General features: G+C 52.5%; 1 protein-coding gene across 2 annotated transcripts; it reads left to right on the forward strand.

The window, feature by feature from the left end:
* The first annotated feature begins 1,353 nt into the window (after positions 1 to 1,353).
* On the forward strand, positions 1,354 to 16,419 carry LOC112543595 (uncharacterized). Of its 2 annotated transcripts, none has more exons than XM_075903722.1 (7): positions 1,354 to 1,519; positions 4,762 to 5,175; positions 7,603 to 7,672; positions 10,480 to 10,592; positions 12,968 to 13,005; positions 13,295 to 13,435; positions 15,714 to 16,419. In XM_075903722.1, exons 1-7 carry the CDS (start codon positions 1,483 to 1,485, stop codon positions 15,897 to 15,899), a joined length of 999 nt encoding a protein of 332 aa, XP_075759837.1. In that variant the 5' UTR covers positions 1,354 to 1,482; the 3' UTR covers positions 15,900 to 16,419. The 2 variants fall into 2 exon arrangements, with proteins under 2 accessions (XP_075759837.1, XP_075759838.1); XM_075903723.1 differs by having other exon boundaries at positions 4,762 to 5,109.
* Positions 16,420 to 16,893: the final 474 nt, after the last annotated feature.

Below are 16,893 nucleotides of genomic sequence, written 5' to 3' on the forward strand. Positions count from 1 at the left end.
CATCAACTCTGTGCATACACAGGGGTGCAGAATTCTCCCAGGAGTAATATGTACACAAGCTGGAAGTGCTTGCACATTCATCCAGCCAGAGACCGGAAACAATAGGACAGGACTTATCTGATCAACCACAATACTCTCAAGTAACAAATACCCAATATTCACAGAGCACTGCTGGGGTCAAAAATTAGCCTCAAACTGGGTAACGGATAAATGAGAAGAGAGTGTAGCCTCTTTGTAGAATATTTAGGGGCAAAAAAGCAGGTTACATTCATTATCTGTTATTTTCTCAGCTCTAATTTTAAGTGTAAGGGTGGGAAAAGACTGAAGAAAACCTCAGGATTGAAATGCTAGCTTTACCTTTATTTTTCTCTTTTTGGCCTCTATTTAAAGTGAAGTTGCACCCCAAGCCATAAAATCCAGCTCTGAGTCCAAATCTAGATTTTGCATTCTCACAAACATCCCAGCGAGAGGGGTGAGCTGTCCAATTTTGGAGTTAGATACCCTTCCAAAAATTTCAGAATGGGAGCGGGGACTGAGGTTTTGCTTCCAATCTGTCACTAATGAGAAGGGAAGTTGGGCTGGGAATTTAGCTTATTGTGTAGAGACTAAGACAGTATTTAAAAAATAATCCTTCCATGTAATAAAAATAGTGAACAGCAAAGTTGCCGTCTCAGCATGGCTAGAGAAACAGGAACAACTCAGTGTGTGCTAATATGTGGTAATTATCCACGGCATTCCATAGTCCTAGCCCTGCACAATCACCTGCTGACTTAGCCCCATAATTCCCCCTGGGGGGTAGAACAGTAGCTATTGTCAGCCCCCATTTTGCTCATTGAGACATTGAAACATTAAGAGGAAGTGATTTGACTAAGGTCCCCAAAGGAGTCAGCAGGCTCAGTTTCTCCCACTCCACTTGCCACAGAAAAGCCAACGTGACTTCACGCAGCAAGTCAATGGCAGTCAGAACTCAGGTCCCAGCCCTGCACTGTAGCCACTAGACCACACTGCCTCGCTGCTGAATGTTGCCAGATAAAACACAGTCCAAGGGCAGGTGATGTTGCTAAAGCCAATGATGCATTAATACCCCATGAGAGAGAGGAGAACAACCAGCACTGAATGGGCAACCAGTGTTTGTCACGGCTGGGGTTTTAGATGCACCCCGAGAGAAAGAACAGGCCTTCAAAGGCTCGCCCTGCAAAAGCTTCCATCAGAAGCTGGAGTGCAGCTGATTGCTGCCCCTCTTCCTCTCCCGCCACCGCCTGCTACTTTCTTCTGTGTTTCGTCTATTGTTTCTGCCCCAGTGATTGTAACCGGGCCAGGTTGTGATATGAAGCAGGGCACCAGGAAACGGCAGCCCACAAAGCAGAAGTAACCTCAGAGAGGGAAGTGTCTCAGGTGGAAGGAGCCAGCGCTCACTTTCTGGAGCATTTAAAAGACAAGTCGGTACAGCGCTTGAGTGAGAAGGGGGCAATTGGAGGGACAATGCAGCTGCCTTTCGCTGGCCTGATTCTCCTGGCAGGTGAGACATTTCTATTGTTCCAGTCACACCTGGACATCCTGAAAGGCTAATCCCTCCCCCTCCAGCAAGCACCCTGAGAGCCAGTCTCCCTTGGGAAGGAGAGGAGTTGGGGGGGGGGGGGGGTTTATAATCTCTCTCCTGGGGATCTGGGCTGGGTACCTTCATACGAACACTAACGGGAATCACACAAGTACAATAGTGGCGCCTGCACGCCGCATGGTCTGATAGAGACCAGTGGGGAGACGGGGCTCAAGTTGCTCCTCTGCCCCCCCCCCCACTCAGTGAAGAGGAAATTATGGGTTTTGCTTTGTCCTTCAGGCTGTGCCTCTGCCCTGGCTGCCCCTGGGCTGACTGGCCCTGGGGAGGGGAGCCGGCCCCTGGGCACGTTGGTGTCTGTGTAGTGTCAGGACCATGAAAGTGATGGAGGAAATCAGAAATGCGGGTGCAGAGCAGCAGTCTGGCGCTCCTGCCACATTGCTGCTGTGAGCGCGGGGCCGGGGGCCGAGGCAAAGGGGACTGAGTCTCCATCAGAGGCACCCACAGGCGGTGCACATTCACAGCGACCATGGAGAGCCTGAGGCTGGGACCTACTGGTGTGGGATAAGCACATTTGGATATGACTGGGGCGGGGGAGGGCGTTTCCCATGAACTTGACTGTTCTCCCAGGTGGGTACCTGCTGGGATCTCTGCATGGCTACAGCAGTGCGGGTGAGGCTAAAGGGGGGATGGGGAATTAAGAGAAACACTTGAGGGCAGGATGTTCATATCCCTACCTGGCCCCAGAGGTGATTCCCTGCTCTGACTCACCTCTGGTGGGCCACGGACGTGGCCTGTGGGGGCTGAAAGGGACTGGTCCTATGGACGTGCTTGAGTTTATTGTCTGTGTGAGGATTACACCTCCCAGGCAGCCACAGAAGCTCCCTCCCATGGATCAACTCGAATGAATCGTGGGCACAACTGCAGGCCCAGGGTGGCTAATGGAGCCAGCAGGCAATGCTCCTTCTAACTTTTTCCACCCATGTGCAGAATGTTTTTTTTCTGTGCACCAAGGCAGGTGCAAATGTGCACCACCTGTAGAGCCACATGTTGCTGGAGCTGCTGATCAGCTGGGAGGCATCTGAATCTCTCCTGAGTGGCCACCCAAGCACACAGTTTACAAGGAACCCTGCAAGCAGGGAGGGTCTAGGGAAGAATCAAAGAGGTTCTAAGTGGCATAGGAGGAGAGCAGTACCAGAGTGCAGGAAATGTTGCCTGCAGCTCCTGAGCCCCATGGATGTTTCTTTAGGATGCGGCTCTGCTCTGAAAAAAAATGGCACCTTGATGGTCTCCCAGAGATTCCAGGTCAAACACGCTCCCTTTCCAAGTACTAAGGTGTCTGCTTTCTAGCTCAAGGCCCTTTGCAAACCTGGGAACGGTGTGCCAAACCGGGCTGTTTCCTATCAGCTCATCAACACCAGGAATAACAATTCTAACAATGTGCCATGAATATTCATTCACCCTTTTTAATGAACTCACACCAGCCCTGGTCATGCTCCATATCTGCTTACTTTCCATGGGCATTCATATGACTGAGCTTCTCTGGGGAAGCATTTTCCTAAAGCAAATTTTACATTTGCCTGTGTAAGTATTTGTCAATCAGACAAACTTTTGTTGGAACTCAGTGGGCCAATCACAACTTTGCTACAATGGCAAATATCAACTTTTCACATAGGTAAAATTTACTAGAGGGCAAAGAGACAGTTTCACGTGGGCCATCTAAGTCTCTTTTTACAGCATCTATTTAGAGAGGAGATGGCCCCAAACCATGAAATGTGGATTTAGATTTTGCATCCCACAAGGTTCGTGATGTGTGTCAATGTTGTGTTTTGGTTCAGGCCTTTACAGGCACAGGGGCCAACTACAAAATTCAGATCCACATTCAAAATTCTCTCCTACATGAACTCCCATGTTTGGGACAGGGAGGGGATCTTGTGTTTTGTTTGAGCCCACACCTGATTTCAAGGAAAACTGTATAGAAGCTACTTCAAATCAATGCAGTTACCTTTCAAGAGAGAAAGCCCCTTACATGTAATAAATATGAACTGTTAACTGCAAAGCTACAATCTCAAGTGTATAATGTCGAAATAATATCGAGCTGGAGGACTTCTTACTCCAACTCCTGTAACCCTCATTGTATGAGGAGTAAGGGAAGTTAGAGGAAGAGAGCTGTGTAGACAGCACCAAAAGAAGCTATTTTAGCTTAAGCTAGGCAATTGAGGTAGCTTGAGTTGTGTAGTTTATTTCAGCTTTAGCCCTGCTGTGTAGACATGCCCGGGGAGACAGGTAAGTCCACAGTACCCCCATTCTACAGCAGGAGTGACTTATCCCAGCTTGCAGAGTCAAGATCAGCATCGGGAGTAGAAGTCAGGAGTTCCTGATTCCCATTCCTGTGCTCAGATCTCTAGGGCCACAGCTGTAAGGGAAGTTCTATTATCTGGGCAGAAAGCATGCATGTGGTATGTGTTAAACTGCTGTAACACTGCAGGGATCAAAGCCAGTGTCCTACACAAATACAGTTGCTAAGCCACCTTTTCGCTCTGCCTTCTTGCCTGCAAACCGGAGGCGGGGGGCAGGGAAGGAGGGAGGAAGCTGGCGAGAACCGAGCGAAAGGAAAGGAGGTGGCCAATAAGAAAAAGAAAGCAGAAGTGTTTGGGTGCCACCACGCTGCGGGTTTGCAGACTTCAGCAGGAAGCCTCGCAGTCCCAGGGGGAAGCAGAGTTTGCTCTTTGGGAAACAGATTAAGGGCGAAAGGGGCAGTTATGGGGCTGATGCAGGCACCCTGCACCTGAGTAAGTCTCCTCCTCCTCCTCCTCCTCCCAGGGGAGAGGGTTTGGTTCTTCCCATTCCCACCAGAAGCACTTTGCCTGAAAGCGGGAGTTCCTCTCCCACGCCTGCTCTCAGCCTCAGAAAGGAGCGAGCCAAAGGGGTATAGCCCAGTCTCCAGCTGTTCCCTGCTAGCCATCTTGGGGGTTATTCCGCACAAGCCAAATGAGACCTAAGAGCTTATTAGCGGAGTTAGGGTTAGGGTTAGGGTTGGGTGGTGTCAGGTCGTCCGGTGCATTGTCGTGGTGAACACAGGCTGAGCTGTGTGCAGGGAACAAGTCTCTTGGGCCTCTTCTGCTGATTAGAGGTTGAGGACCCATGTGCCTCCTCCTTGGGTGTGGAGTGGGGCGGTCAGAATTTTGCTTTGTTTTGTTTTTCAGGCTGTTTCTCGGCACCACCTGTCCCTGCGCTGACCACCCAAGGGGAGGTGAGGGGAACCCTGGGCGGGTCGGTGTCTGTGCCATGTCAGTACCAGAAAGTATATCAGGGCAATCCGAAATACTGGTGCAGAGGAGCAGAGTGGAGCACCTGCTCCAAGGTCATTGAGACTGCAGGGCTGGAGGCCGAGGTGAAGCGGGGCAGCGTCTCCATCCGAGACAATCACACCCTGAACACGTTCACTGTGACCATGGAGAACCTGACCCTGGGAGACGCTGGGACCTACTGGTGCGGAATAAATAAAAGTGGACGTGATCCTAATTCCCGTGTTAATATGATGGTTCTCCCCGGTGAGTCTCTGCTGGGACCGACTGATGCCAACCTGGAGCCCGTGTGTACTCAATTGGGATGGGCTGGTGAGAGACTCAGACTGATATTTATAGCCCCCAGCTTATCTCCAGGGTAGCATCCTGCCAACACTCACTGCCCCAGTTTGGGTGTGTGGAGCTGAGGAGGTGCTCGGGGTGTGAGCAGCTGACACCATCTACTCCCAGACAGCCCCAAGCTCCCTCCTGCAGCAGCTCCTAGTGCTTGAAGGGCTGGCAGAGAGCTGCTGGGGGTCTCCCAGTACCGTAGCTGGAAAGCAGCTGCAGTGAACTTAAGAAGATAAGAACGGCCATACTGGGTCAGATCAAAGGTCCATCTAGCCCAATATCCTGTCTGCTGACAGTGGCCAATGTCAGATGCCCCAGAGGGAGGGAACACAACAGGTAATCGTCACGTGACCCCCTCTCCTGTCATCCATTTCCAGACAAACAGAGGCCAGGGACACCATTCCTACCCATCCTGGCTAATAGCCATTGATGGATCTAACCTCCATGAATCTATCTAGCTCTTTTTTGAACCCTGTTAAAGGCCTAGCCTTCACCACATCCTCTGGCAAGGAGTTCCACAGGTTGACTGTGCACTGAGGGAAGAAAAACTTCCTTTTGTTTGTTTTAAACCTGCTGCCTATTAATTTCATTTGGTGACCCCTAGTTCTTATATTGTGGGAATGAGTAAATAACTTTTCCTTATTCACTTTTTCCACAGCAGGCATGATTTTATAGACCCCTATTGTATTCCCCCTTAGTCTCCTCTTTTCTAAGCTGAAAAGTCCACGTCTTTTTAATCTCTCTTCATATGGGACCCGTCCCCTAATCACTTTTTCTGCCCTTTTCTGAACCTTTCCCAAAAGCCAATGTATCTTTTTTTTTAGATGAGGTGACCACTGCAAGCCACTCCCTGTCACATGTAGAGGTAATCCTGTTGCTGCTGCCCTGAGGCTGGGGCAGAGGGAGGCAGGAGCAGGGTCTCCTGGTGACGCAGCCATCTATAGGGGAGACTCCTATACTGAATGCAGGACTTGGATGGGGACAAGCAGCAGGCTGGGGGTGGGGGATGGAGCAGGAAGTAGCAAGGAGGGCTGTGTGTTCTACCTGGGGACCTTGCCCCGCATGCCACACTCCATGCAGCAGGCCCCGTGGAGCAAGCTGGCCTCTGGCAGTAGGGGCTAGTCCCCGAGGGCTCCCCACGCTGGACTGGGTCACAGCCAGGCTGGCAGCACTGGGAACTGAAGCAGCCAGCAGAGTCTGCCCCTTCCATCGCCGTTTCCTTGCGAAGATCAAATCAAGGGAACAATTCTGCTTGTCGACATGTAACCTTGCTAACGCCGAGCGAGCATCTGACCAGTAACTATTCCAACACGCTGAATGGCCCCCGCAGGGCAAATGGGTTAAATCTGGAGCCCGCAGTCAGTGCCTGGACTATGGAGTGAAGGGTTATTCCCGCTGCTCTGAGCCAAAGCCCCTGGGAGTCTAGGGCTCCGTGCCCCTAACTTCAGTGCGCATTGGATCAGACCCACCATGGGGGAGAAGGGGGGGAGGAAGGAGGCAAGTGCCCCATGGCCCAGCAATACGAAAGCGCCTGGGGCTCCCAGCTGCTGCTGTTGCTACCATGGCAGCAGTAGTAGCTGGAGCCCCAGGCACTGAGGACAGAAGGGGGGGGGGGGTTGCGACAGTCGGGGTGGCACTGTTGGTTGGCTGCCCAAGCCCCACCCCTTCCTTCCAAGGCCCCACCCCTTCTGGGGTGCAGAGCAGGGCCCCCTCCCACCTGGCCCAGGGCCTGGCAAGGCTGTTGGCTCTGCTGCTGGGGTCCATTACAGAGCCCTGCTGTACAGTGGACAGCAGCTACTGTGAGCCGGTTGTATGGTCGCTGGTGTGCGGTGCATTTGCTAGTGACAGTCTATCCTAGCAGCCACTGCGCTGCATGCCTGCTCACATGCCACCCTGACTAAATGTCAGAGCCCTGCCAGTCCGCAGCTCGCTTTTGCGGTTACGGATGCAGATGCAGGATCGGCTAAAGTGTGCGCGGGGCCCCAGCTGGCACGCTGCACTCGGCTGCATCGCACGGCCAGGAGCTTCCCAGCCAGGGCAGCGAGCAAGCAGCTGGGCCGGCAAGCACCGAGCAGCACAGGACTAAGGCAACCGCCCTGCTCACCCTGCCAACAGCTCGTGTTTGCCCATGCCACTGTGGAGACCAATCTTCTGTCTGTGCAGGGCTCTGTCCCCCTCCATGGCAGGCTCAGCTAAGAGGCCAAGGAAACGGACCCCCCGCCCCATTCACTCCTAGCAGGGCAGGGGGGATCTTGCTGTGCCCAGGCTGGGAGTGTCTGTGCAGAGAGGGCTCCAGTCTCCAGCACGGGCAGGCTGGCAGCTTTCACCTAAAAAGCAGTGAATAAGAACACAGCAGCCCAGGGACAGTTTGACTATCTCAGAACTCTGTTTTCTGGCTTATACTTTCAGCTCTCTCCACGGCAGTGATGGTAACGACTGGATCTCTCTCCACAGCAAACATGACGGAGCACCCCAAAAGGTAAGGCCAGTTAAGGAGGTGTGAAGGCCTGGGTCAGCGGGGGTGTCCAGGGCTGAATTTCCAGTCCCAGCTTTGCATGAGTGTTATTGTCTGCCGCTGCAGAGATGAGGGATGTGGGTGATTAGTTGGATGATGCTTCCTGGTTACAGTTCACTGGTGGCTCGGCTGGGTTGGAGCTCCCCACCCATCTGTGGTGTGATGCAGTGGGCCCAGTCTGGTTGGAGCAGCCCCCCACTCACAGTAGACCCAGCCTGGCCGGAGCAGCCCATCGTGCCATGGGTAGGGAGCACTCTAGCCCAGCTGGGCCCACTGTGCCACACCGCAGCCCCCCACCCCTGCTTTAGTGGGTAACCAGTTAACTAGTTTAACTGGTTCACTGATTGAATGGGATTCTGCATCCTTAGCAGAGACAAGTAAATTCTGGTTTATGCAGGCAGCCTAAGGGGGCTGGGATTTGTGCCTGCAGATTTGTGCCTGCAGAGGTGGCTTCTGCACATACAAAACCAGGGAAGTTTGCTTGCAGGTGCTCATAACCTAGACTCTCTCTGTGATTAGGCCAAGCGTCCTCAAGACCTTTGCTCTACTCGCTGCAGTACCTCCATTGGTTTCCCTCACAATGCTTTTCAGGCCCGTGTGCGAGAAACCAACCTCCAGTAAGAGAAACCGTTCAGACTCCCATCCCCCAAAGATCACCCTTGTCCTTCACCACAGTGTTTCTCAAGCAGTGGTACGAATACCTTTAGGGGTACTTGAGAGAAGTCTGGGGGGGGGGGGTTCATCAACACAACTGAAACTTAAAGCAAACTGAATTTTTAAGTTTTACAGCGCTTTATTTTTGTACTTTTTACACCCCAAAATGTAATCACCCGCCCGGCTATGATTACGTTGTTTAAACAAATGTGTTGCAATAGTCGAAAAAAATGTGTGTCTGAAAACTGTAGGTACTGGTGGTACTTAACCTTTTTTTTTTGAAAGAGGGAACTATATTCAAAAAGGTTGAGAAACACTGCTTTACACACCAAACAGACACGGCTGCAGCAACCAAATCCTCTCTCTTTCCTCTGATCCGTGCAGCCAGCCCTCTCTGCTCTGCCTTCCCAGCCTGTCACCAGCTGCTACATCACATCTTCCCCTTGACATGGCGATTTCGCCAACTCGCTATTTCTTTCCTATCTCCCTTGGCACACGTGCTAAGAAGTGGACTTGGCTTGGCTTCCCAGCTGCCAGTGTCCATACAGAACCCTCAGCGTTCCTCTTCTCTGTCCTGCCGCTCTGTTGCCCTGTAACAGTGGCTGGTAAAGAGCTCCTGTTAGCTGTGCGGTGTCTCACGCTTCCTCCCTGCTGTAGAAATGGAAGGTTGAGCCACAGACCTAGAAGTTAGGGCAGCTTCCCAACATTACACCGGGGGGTAAAAAAAAGTCACGCTGCTGAGCGCTGTTAAACCACCCAAAGCCCCAATCACTAGGGCAATGGACCAATTCTTCTGTCTAGGTAGCTACAGCTTCTCGGGGTGGATTGACTACAAGCGTGGAAACACCCCTTCCGTCCCTGTCCCAGGTGTCTACCCAACAGGGACACAGCGGTGTAGCTGGTGCCAGGGCTGTCCTGAGGGGTGGGCAGGGTCTGGCACAGGGCAATTCTCACTGCTGCAATCCCCCCTTGTCCCTGCTCCATCCCTTCCTGAAGTCCTGCCCTCACCTTCCTCCCCTGAGTAATGCAGCTGGCATCTCCCCCGGCTCACCACCTAGGCACCAGGAGCCTGCTCCATTCTGCCCTGCTGCACCGTGCCGCCCTCCCGCCCACTGCACCCCACTTCTCTGTGGTGGTGGGAAGTGGAGGGCCCTGGGGCCAGAGCGCTCTGCTTCCTGCCGCTGCTGAGCCGGGAGGGTGACCTGGCCCAGTGGAGCGGCGCAGGCTGCCAGCCGCTCCAGCTCCCACCATCCTCGTGGTGAGTATGGGGAGGTGACTCCTCCTGCGGCCCTGAACCAAGCCCTGTCACCCCCCGGGTCCCTCTCATCCACAGGATGACTGGGGTAAGAGCCAAGGGGTCCCCAAAAGTGCGGGACCTGGGGCAACCTCCCCAGTTAGTCTGCTGGCTGCAGGACTGGTGCTGTGCTGCCGCAGTGCAGGCAAGGCCTAACCCTCACTTTTATACCAGTTCAATGAATCCGTTGCAACTGCGGGTGTGGACGCTCACGTGGTGCTACCGCTGGATTAGAGCCGCGCAGTCCGTCAGCGCCGTGTGAAACCCAACAGAACCAGGCTGCCAATAACTGAGAGGAGCCTCCAGCTGGGGCAGGCAGAGGTTGAACAGCGTCCATTTGTGCACTGCTTTAAACTGGTGCAACTTCTGCCTGTTGGCTTCCCCTGGATGGCTAAGGGGGACTCGGGTTGTCCCGGCGCTGCTGGAGCGAGGCTTTGAGAGCAGCCTCGCCTGAGAAGGCAGGGGAAGGGCTTGTGCCTTTAGGAGACGAGAGTGGAGATAGGGCACCGACACTTTTTCCAAGTCTGACAAGGTGCCGGGGGGGCTCTGGGTGGTTCTCTGGAGCTGGGCGGTAGGGGAAGGGGCGTTGGCTAGGTCAGGGAGCAAATGCAAGTTCTTGGGGATGGGATGAGCCATTCCTGCAGCAGAGAGGGCACTGGGTGAGGGGAGCTGTGGGGAGGGACATGGCTGCTGTCCTGGCACACGGAGGGGTGCTCGGGTGAACAGTGTGAGCTTTGTGCCCCGACTGAATTTCCACCCTCGCCCCCCATTCATGGGCAGGAGGGGAGCGTCTCACAGATCCTCTTGTTCCTTTTTCTTCCAGTTCCTCTCCCCCCAGGTCTGTGCTTCTCTTGCCACTGCTCCTGCTGACTCTAGTTGTTTTACCGATCGTAGCCATACTGCTGGCAGGAAGCGTGATGCTGAAGAGGAAAGAGGGTGAGAGGATGAAGCGGGGGAGGGGTCTGCCCGGGTCTTGTCAGTCTCTTTTTGCCCTCCCTTTTGTTTCTCCCTTCCCCAGCCCATCAGCCCGGGGCAAGGAAGCTTTGCCAAGGCCAGGATCCTAAGCACCTAGTCGGCCCAAAATGCCATGGAAAATCTGGACTTTTGCCTCAGGAACCCGCTGTGTTTCCCAAACAGCAGGCAGGGCCCTGTGATCCCGTTTCCACGTTCAGCGCCAGGGAAGTGGCTTACCACTGGCTGTGGTGTGGATAATCGCAGCAAACGGCGCTAAGCCCAGAGAGACCCATAGCAAGACACGGCTCCTATAGCGCAGGGCTTTCAGTGTGAGACGACAGCCTCCCCCCTCCCCCCCGCTCCTGGCACAGGGCAGGGGCTGGGAGGCCGAGTGGTGTCTCTTACTGGAGTTCGGGCTGAAGTGAGCATGAAGGAAGAGGGCGCGGGTCAGGGGCTGGCGAGATCTGGGCTCAGCCCTTGTGTGCAGCAGGGGATAATTCTTCCCCAGGCTTAGTCCATGAGCATGGGGGGGACACTTGCTTATCACAGGGATAAGCATCGTAGACAATCCTAGACAGCAGCCCCCTTCCTCTTTTCCGACCGGTGCAGAATTCCCTGCACAACCCCTCCTCCCCCATCCCATTCTCTGCCACCCTCCACAGGGCCAGTCCTACAAGAGGCTGAATAGCCGGCCCCACCTTCCAGTGTGTGTCCAGTTCCAGCCCCACCCAAGAGCCCCCTCACCGCACTCTCTTATGGGTGGCAAGCAGAAGTGCCTTGCTTGACCGTGCAAGAGTGCTCGGGCCCTGCAGGAGCAAGCCCTCTGTTATTTTACACACGCGCACGTTGCTCCTGCCCAGAACTGCATTGCCCCTGCGCCAGGGATTAGCCAGAGCTGGGAGTGTTGCAGTGGCCAGAACAGCAGCAGCTGCGTTACCCAAGGCACCAGCTCAGCCACACGTAATGCAATTCGATAGAGAAGGAGGAAGCTGGGTTGCTGGTGGGCTTGTACGAACGCTATTGGACAGACTGGACAGACGACAGCATGCCCTTCGGAACGACACCAGGCTAATATTTCCCCTGTTAGGGCTGTGGGGACAAGCCCCCACTCCCAAGGGAGCACTTGTACAGCTGACTGATCTTGCCTTCCTGGTACAGAGATTTAAAGCCAGCAAACAGCAACAGGCCACCTCCTTCGCCCAGAGGAGTCCCACTGCTCCAGGGTGGCACTTGTACACCAGAGGAGCCTTGGCCCAGTGGCTTTGTCTACACTTCATCTGTGTTGGTGGGTCGTGGCTTGCCTCAGACTTGCTTCCTCTTTGCTGCCTCCAGCTGCTTTGCCCACTGGCCCTCCAGAGAATCAGGGCAGGAGCACAATTGCTCTCTGCTTGTGGGTGCGGGAGCCAGGTGTGGGACTGGTGCTTATTACACACGTGAAGGCTGCGGGAGTGAAACAGGGTCAGGAGCTCCCAGGGCTGCCAATCATCAGTAAATTTACTGACAGTCTGTAATAAATTAGCTGAAATTGGACATGTCCATAAAATCCGTAGAAAATCTGTAAATTTCATAAAAGTGCAATAAAATTTCAAAAAATAGAAATTATTCTATAGCAATTAAATTACTTCTGTGCTGCTTCAGCCATTTTACTGTGGAGCAGTGGAAATTGGACGTTTTAGTTGTTTACAATGTCAAAAATCTATGAGAAGAATGGATTGTGCGTCAGTGTTCAGATGTACGATCACAAAATGGAAAACTTCCAGGACCGTGACTAACTAACTGAAAGTGAGTTAAATTGCATATTGTTCTTGTGATGTATGAATGAATGACAACGGTTACTCTTCACTTTTCACCATTTATGTCGTTTTAATACAGTATAAAAATTATGTCCATAAAAAAATTTGTCTGTTCGCAAATCTTTCCCATTTTGTCCGTAAATGAAATTTCTGTGGGTTGGCAACCTTGGGAGCTCCAGGGATGCAGATGGCTCTGGTCTGTAGGATGCACCTCAGAGTTACAGGGGTGGTGGAACCGGAGAAGACCCATCTGTCTCCCCTTGAAAGACCGAGGGGGGAAGGGTGTCGCTGCACATGGGTGTTCCTTACCCATTCTAGGTACATGCCCTGTGCCTCATCCCAGCTATCCCAAGTCACCACGGCCTGTCTTCAGCTGCCTAGTCTAAGCACGAATAGCTCAGCAGTCAGAGCTCTGGAGAAAGAGACCAACCTAGCAATGCTGATGGCCCCTAGCTGAACTCTTCAGTATCTGGAGGGAGCCCTCTTCCTCATCACCCCTCCTCTGTAGATTGTGTCTCTTTTAGCAGCGTTCCGTCAGTGTAATGAGGGTCTGTTACCTTTCAGCTGCTGGGGCCGGCGGGAGGACTCCGGCAGTGAATGAGGTAAGAGAGGGGAAGAGGTGCTGTGCTTGGCAGAGGGGCTGGAAAAATTACCCCACCATGGTGGCTTTAACAGCCCAGCTCGAGCCTGGAGAAAGCAATGAGAGTGGCTGTAGGTGTGTGGGACATTAGAAGGGAGGAAAAACCCACAGGGCAGGTAACCGAGGTAGGCAGTGGCCTTGGATCCTCCCAGAAATGATAGTAGCCTGGAAGGTGCCCGATGCTGGTTACTGCAGGGACAGAGAGCACCAGCTCAGAGATCCTAGCTCACAGTATGTTTTATTTTTTCCAGGCTGTGGCCAGCACAAGCACAGAAGTTGATGTTTCCTATGCAATTGTGAAACCAAAGCCTAGAAAATCCACCAGCGCAGCCCCATCACCCCACTCTGCTCAGGCCGAGCACAGTCCGGAAATGGTGGAGTATTCAGCTGTAGTAAGGAGACAGGCATTCAGCTCTAAAATGCGGAGACATTTGAATAGAGTCTTCTGATCCCTTTTATTCTTGCCTTTGGGTTGTACAGCGCACGCTGAGTCATACAAAAGAGCATTTACATAACTGGCTGGATAACCACTCTCAGAGAGTATTTATTAATGGTTCACAATCCTGCTGGGGCCTGTTATTGGACGGGTTCTGTTCAATATCTTCATCAACGATTTAGATATTGGCATAATGAGTACGTTTATTAAGTTTACAGATGATACGAAGCTGGGAGGGGTTGCAACTAGTTTGGAGGATAGGGTCATAATTCAAAATGATCTGGACAAACTGGACAAATGGTCTGAGGTAAATAGGATTAAGTTTAATAAGGACAAATGCAAAGTATTCCACTTAGGAAAGAACAATCAATCTCACACATGCAGAATTGGAAGTGATTGTCTAGGAAGGAGTACGGCAGAAAGGGATCTAGGGGTCAGAGTGGACCACAAGCTAAATATGAGTCAACAGTGTGACGCTGTTGTGAGCAAGACACGACAAGTCATTCTTCCGCTCTACTCTGCACTGATTAGGCCTCAGGTGGAGTAATGTGTCCAGTTCTGGGCACCACATTTCAAGAAAGATGTGGAGAAATTGGAGAAGGTCCAGAGAAGAGCAACAAGAATGTTTAAAGGTTTAGAGAACATGAGTTATGAAGGAAGATTGAAAGAACTGGGCTTGTTTAGTTTGGAAAGGAGAAGACTGAGAGGGGACAGGATAGCAGTTTTCAGGTATCTAAAAGGGTGTCACAAGGCGGAGGGAGAAAAATTGTTCTCCTTGGCCTCTGAGGATAGAACAAGAAGCAGTGGGCTTAAATTGCAGCAAGGGAGGTTTAGGTTGGACATTAGGAAAAGGTTCCTAACTGTGAGGGTAGTCAAATACTGGAAGAAGTTGCCTAGGGAGGTTGTGGAATCTCCATCTCTGCAGATATTTAAGAGCAGACTAGATAGATATCTATCAGGGATGGTCTAGATGGCACTGGGTCCTGCCATGAGGGCAGGGGACTGGACTCGATGACCCCTCAAGGTCCCTTCCAGTTCTAGTGTTCTGTGATTCTACATGCAATTTCATGCCTGTTCTAGGGCATTGCACAAGAGGTCCCTTTGCAATTGAATCCTTTTGCTTTCATTAGCAGTGAGGAGTCCTGTGGTGCCTTGATGACTAGCAGATTTATTTGGGCATAAGTTTTCATGGACAAAGACCTACTTCATCAGCGAAGCTTTTGCCCAAATAAATCAGTCTTCAAGCTGCCATATGACTCCTTGTTATTTTTGTGCTGGAGTGGGGAACCTAAGGCCTGGGGGGTAGATGTGGCCCCTGGCTTGCCTGGATCTGGCCCCCAAGGCTCAGGCTCCCCTCCCCACACACACTAGTGCTCCAGCCACCCCCCATCAGTGCTGGAGCACACAGAATCTACAGGCCTGGCCCCCTAGGCTGTGGTGTGCAAGGGACATGTGGGTAGTGTCTTTTTTGCTTCTCAGTTGTATGCAGCCCCCCCCCCCAAGGATTTTTCTGTGGGTCAGCAGCCCCCAACCCAAAAAAGGTTCCCCATCTCTATTTTCGCAGCTATAGACAAACACGGCTACTCCTCTGAGAATTAGCAGCGTGAAGTGTTGTGGAAAGGCTGTAGGACAGGCTGTAGGGCATTTCTAGAGGCTTCTGAAAAGCTCAGTCTCCACCAGGTCTGAAGAAGTTTGGATCTCACCCTCCAACTGAAATCTTAGTCCAGAGAAGGCCAATGTTGCTTTGTTCTGCTTTGAGCGCCCAACGTTTGCCTACCTGTGGGTAACTGCATGTGCTGGGGAACAGCAGGCCCCGTCGGAGTACAGATGGGGAGCAAACAGTGCACACACATAATATTTACAGCAGCTATTCGCTCCCATCTCACGCGACGGGTGCAGGAGTGATGTCACATGCTCCTCTACTGATCTGGAGCGCCACAGGCTGCCGGGCAGAGCTGGTTTTTAGACCGGAGCTCTTCAAAGTGCTGATGAATCAGCACACAGAAGGAGCTGCAGGCAGGGGCGGATGAGAGTTTTGCGGGGCCCAGGATGCGGGGCCTATTGAAGCGTGGGGCTCGGGGCAGCACAATTTTGTGCATGTGCCATGGCCACAGCCGACAGGTGCCCGGGCCCTATTGCCCACTGGCTGTGGGAGCATTAGGAAAAGCACAGAGCATCTGTTCTAGTTACGGTCTCCTTCCTTCTCCCTGATCAGGGCTGTTTTAAAATTGCAGGCACCAGGAGGGACAAATATTTCTCATGCCACAATGAAGTATCCCATCCTGGATGAGCAGGCGGACTACGTCAATATGGACAGGCCATCAGACCAAAGCCCCCTGAGCAGACTGGACCAAACAGACTACCGCAAGCTGAGAAAGAAGCAAGCTACCTCTGGAACAGGTCCCTTCTCAAAGGCATAGCAGGCACCTTACCCCCTGCAGTCGTGTGGAAGTGCTAAGACTCCATCCCTTGCAACCACCCGAGATGCTGGGGGAGTCTCAGCAGGTGCCAGATGGAACCACTGTCAACGCTTTGTTATCCATCCTCTGGTGGAGTGCTGGTTAATCAGCTGTTCTGGTGAACAGACATACTTCCCAATGGAATTCGAATGAGAACACAATAAAATGAGTGGAAAAAAATAGCAGACCAGGACCCACCAACCCAGTAGTGGTTCAACTTCTTGAAGCCCTTTGCTTTTCTTGAGAGCAGGTTGTCTTATGATGCTATGTCACTGTGGGCAGCGCAGGGCGTACACCCAGACCGCTAAAATACACAACGCTAAAACTATACTGAGCATGCTTTAATCTTTGAGGAGTCTGAAGGCACTTCAGGATCATCATTAGCAACACCAGTGATCATTGTAGTTGTGGAAGGTGTGGGCGAGAGGCTCAGCACAGATCCAGCCACTGACACACCAGGGATGCTGGTTTTTTAATAAATCCCAGAGATCATCTTGCTTACCGGTCTTCTGCCTCCTTTGCACAGGAGTAGAGTGTAGAATGTGCAACTGCAGAACCTCCGGGGCAGTGTACTTGTCCCGGGATACTAGATTGAAGATTTGTAAGGAGATAGCAGGAAGGCTGGGTAGTAGAGTGTTCGGGTGGCTAATGGGCCAGATCATATGACTAGGACTTTATATTGAACTAGAAGATTTGCCTGGTGTTGCTCAGGCCTTGAACTCAGTTTGTTTTTCTTCCTTTAAATCATTGCTCTGGGGTGGGGTGGGCATGAGGGGTTCAGTGTGCAGGCTGCCCCCAGGACAGAGGACTGCCCCAGCTCTCTCTCACTGCAGCAGCTTGGAGCCAGGTGAGAAGTGCCTCTCCATGGCCGCTGTAGCTCCAGAAGGCACAACCGAGGGAGGGGTTCCTGTCCCCCAGTTGTGTAGGTTTAGGTTTGTCTGCCCCTTGCGCTCCT

The sequence above is a fragment of the Pelodiscus sinensis genome, chromosome 20, assembly GCF_049634645.1.
Source record: "Pelodiscus sinensis isolate JC-2024 chromosome 20, ASM4963464v1, whole genome shotgun sequence".
NCBI lineage: Eukaryota > Metazoa > Chordata > Testudines > Trionychidae > Pelodiscus > Pelodiscus sinensis.

Coding starts and splice junctions, on each gene's coding strand:
- LOC112543595 (XM_075903722.1), top strand. CDS start 1,483: ATGCAGCTGCCTTTCGCTGGCCTGATTCTCCTGGCAG. Junction 1,520..4,761: donor TGGCCTGATTCTCCTGGCAG/GTGAGACATTTC, acceptor TTTGTTTTTCAG/GCTGTTTCTCGGCACCACCT. Junction 10,593..12,967: donor GATGCTGAAGAGGAAAGAGG/GTGAGAGGATGA, acceptor GTTACCTTTCAG/CTGCTGGGGCCGGCGGGAGG.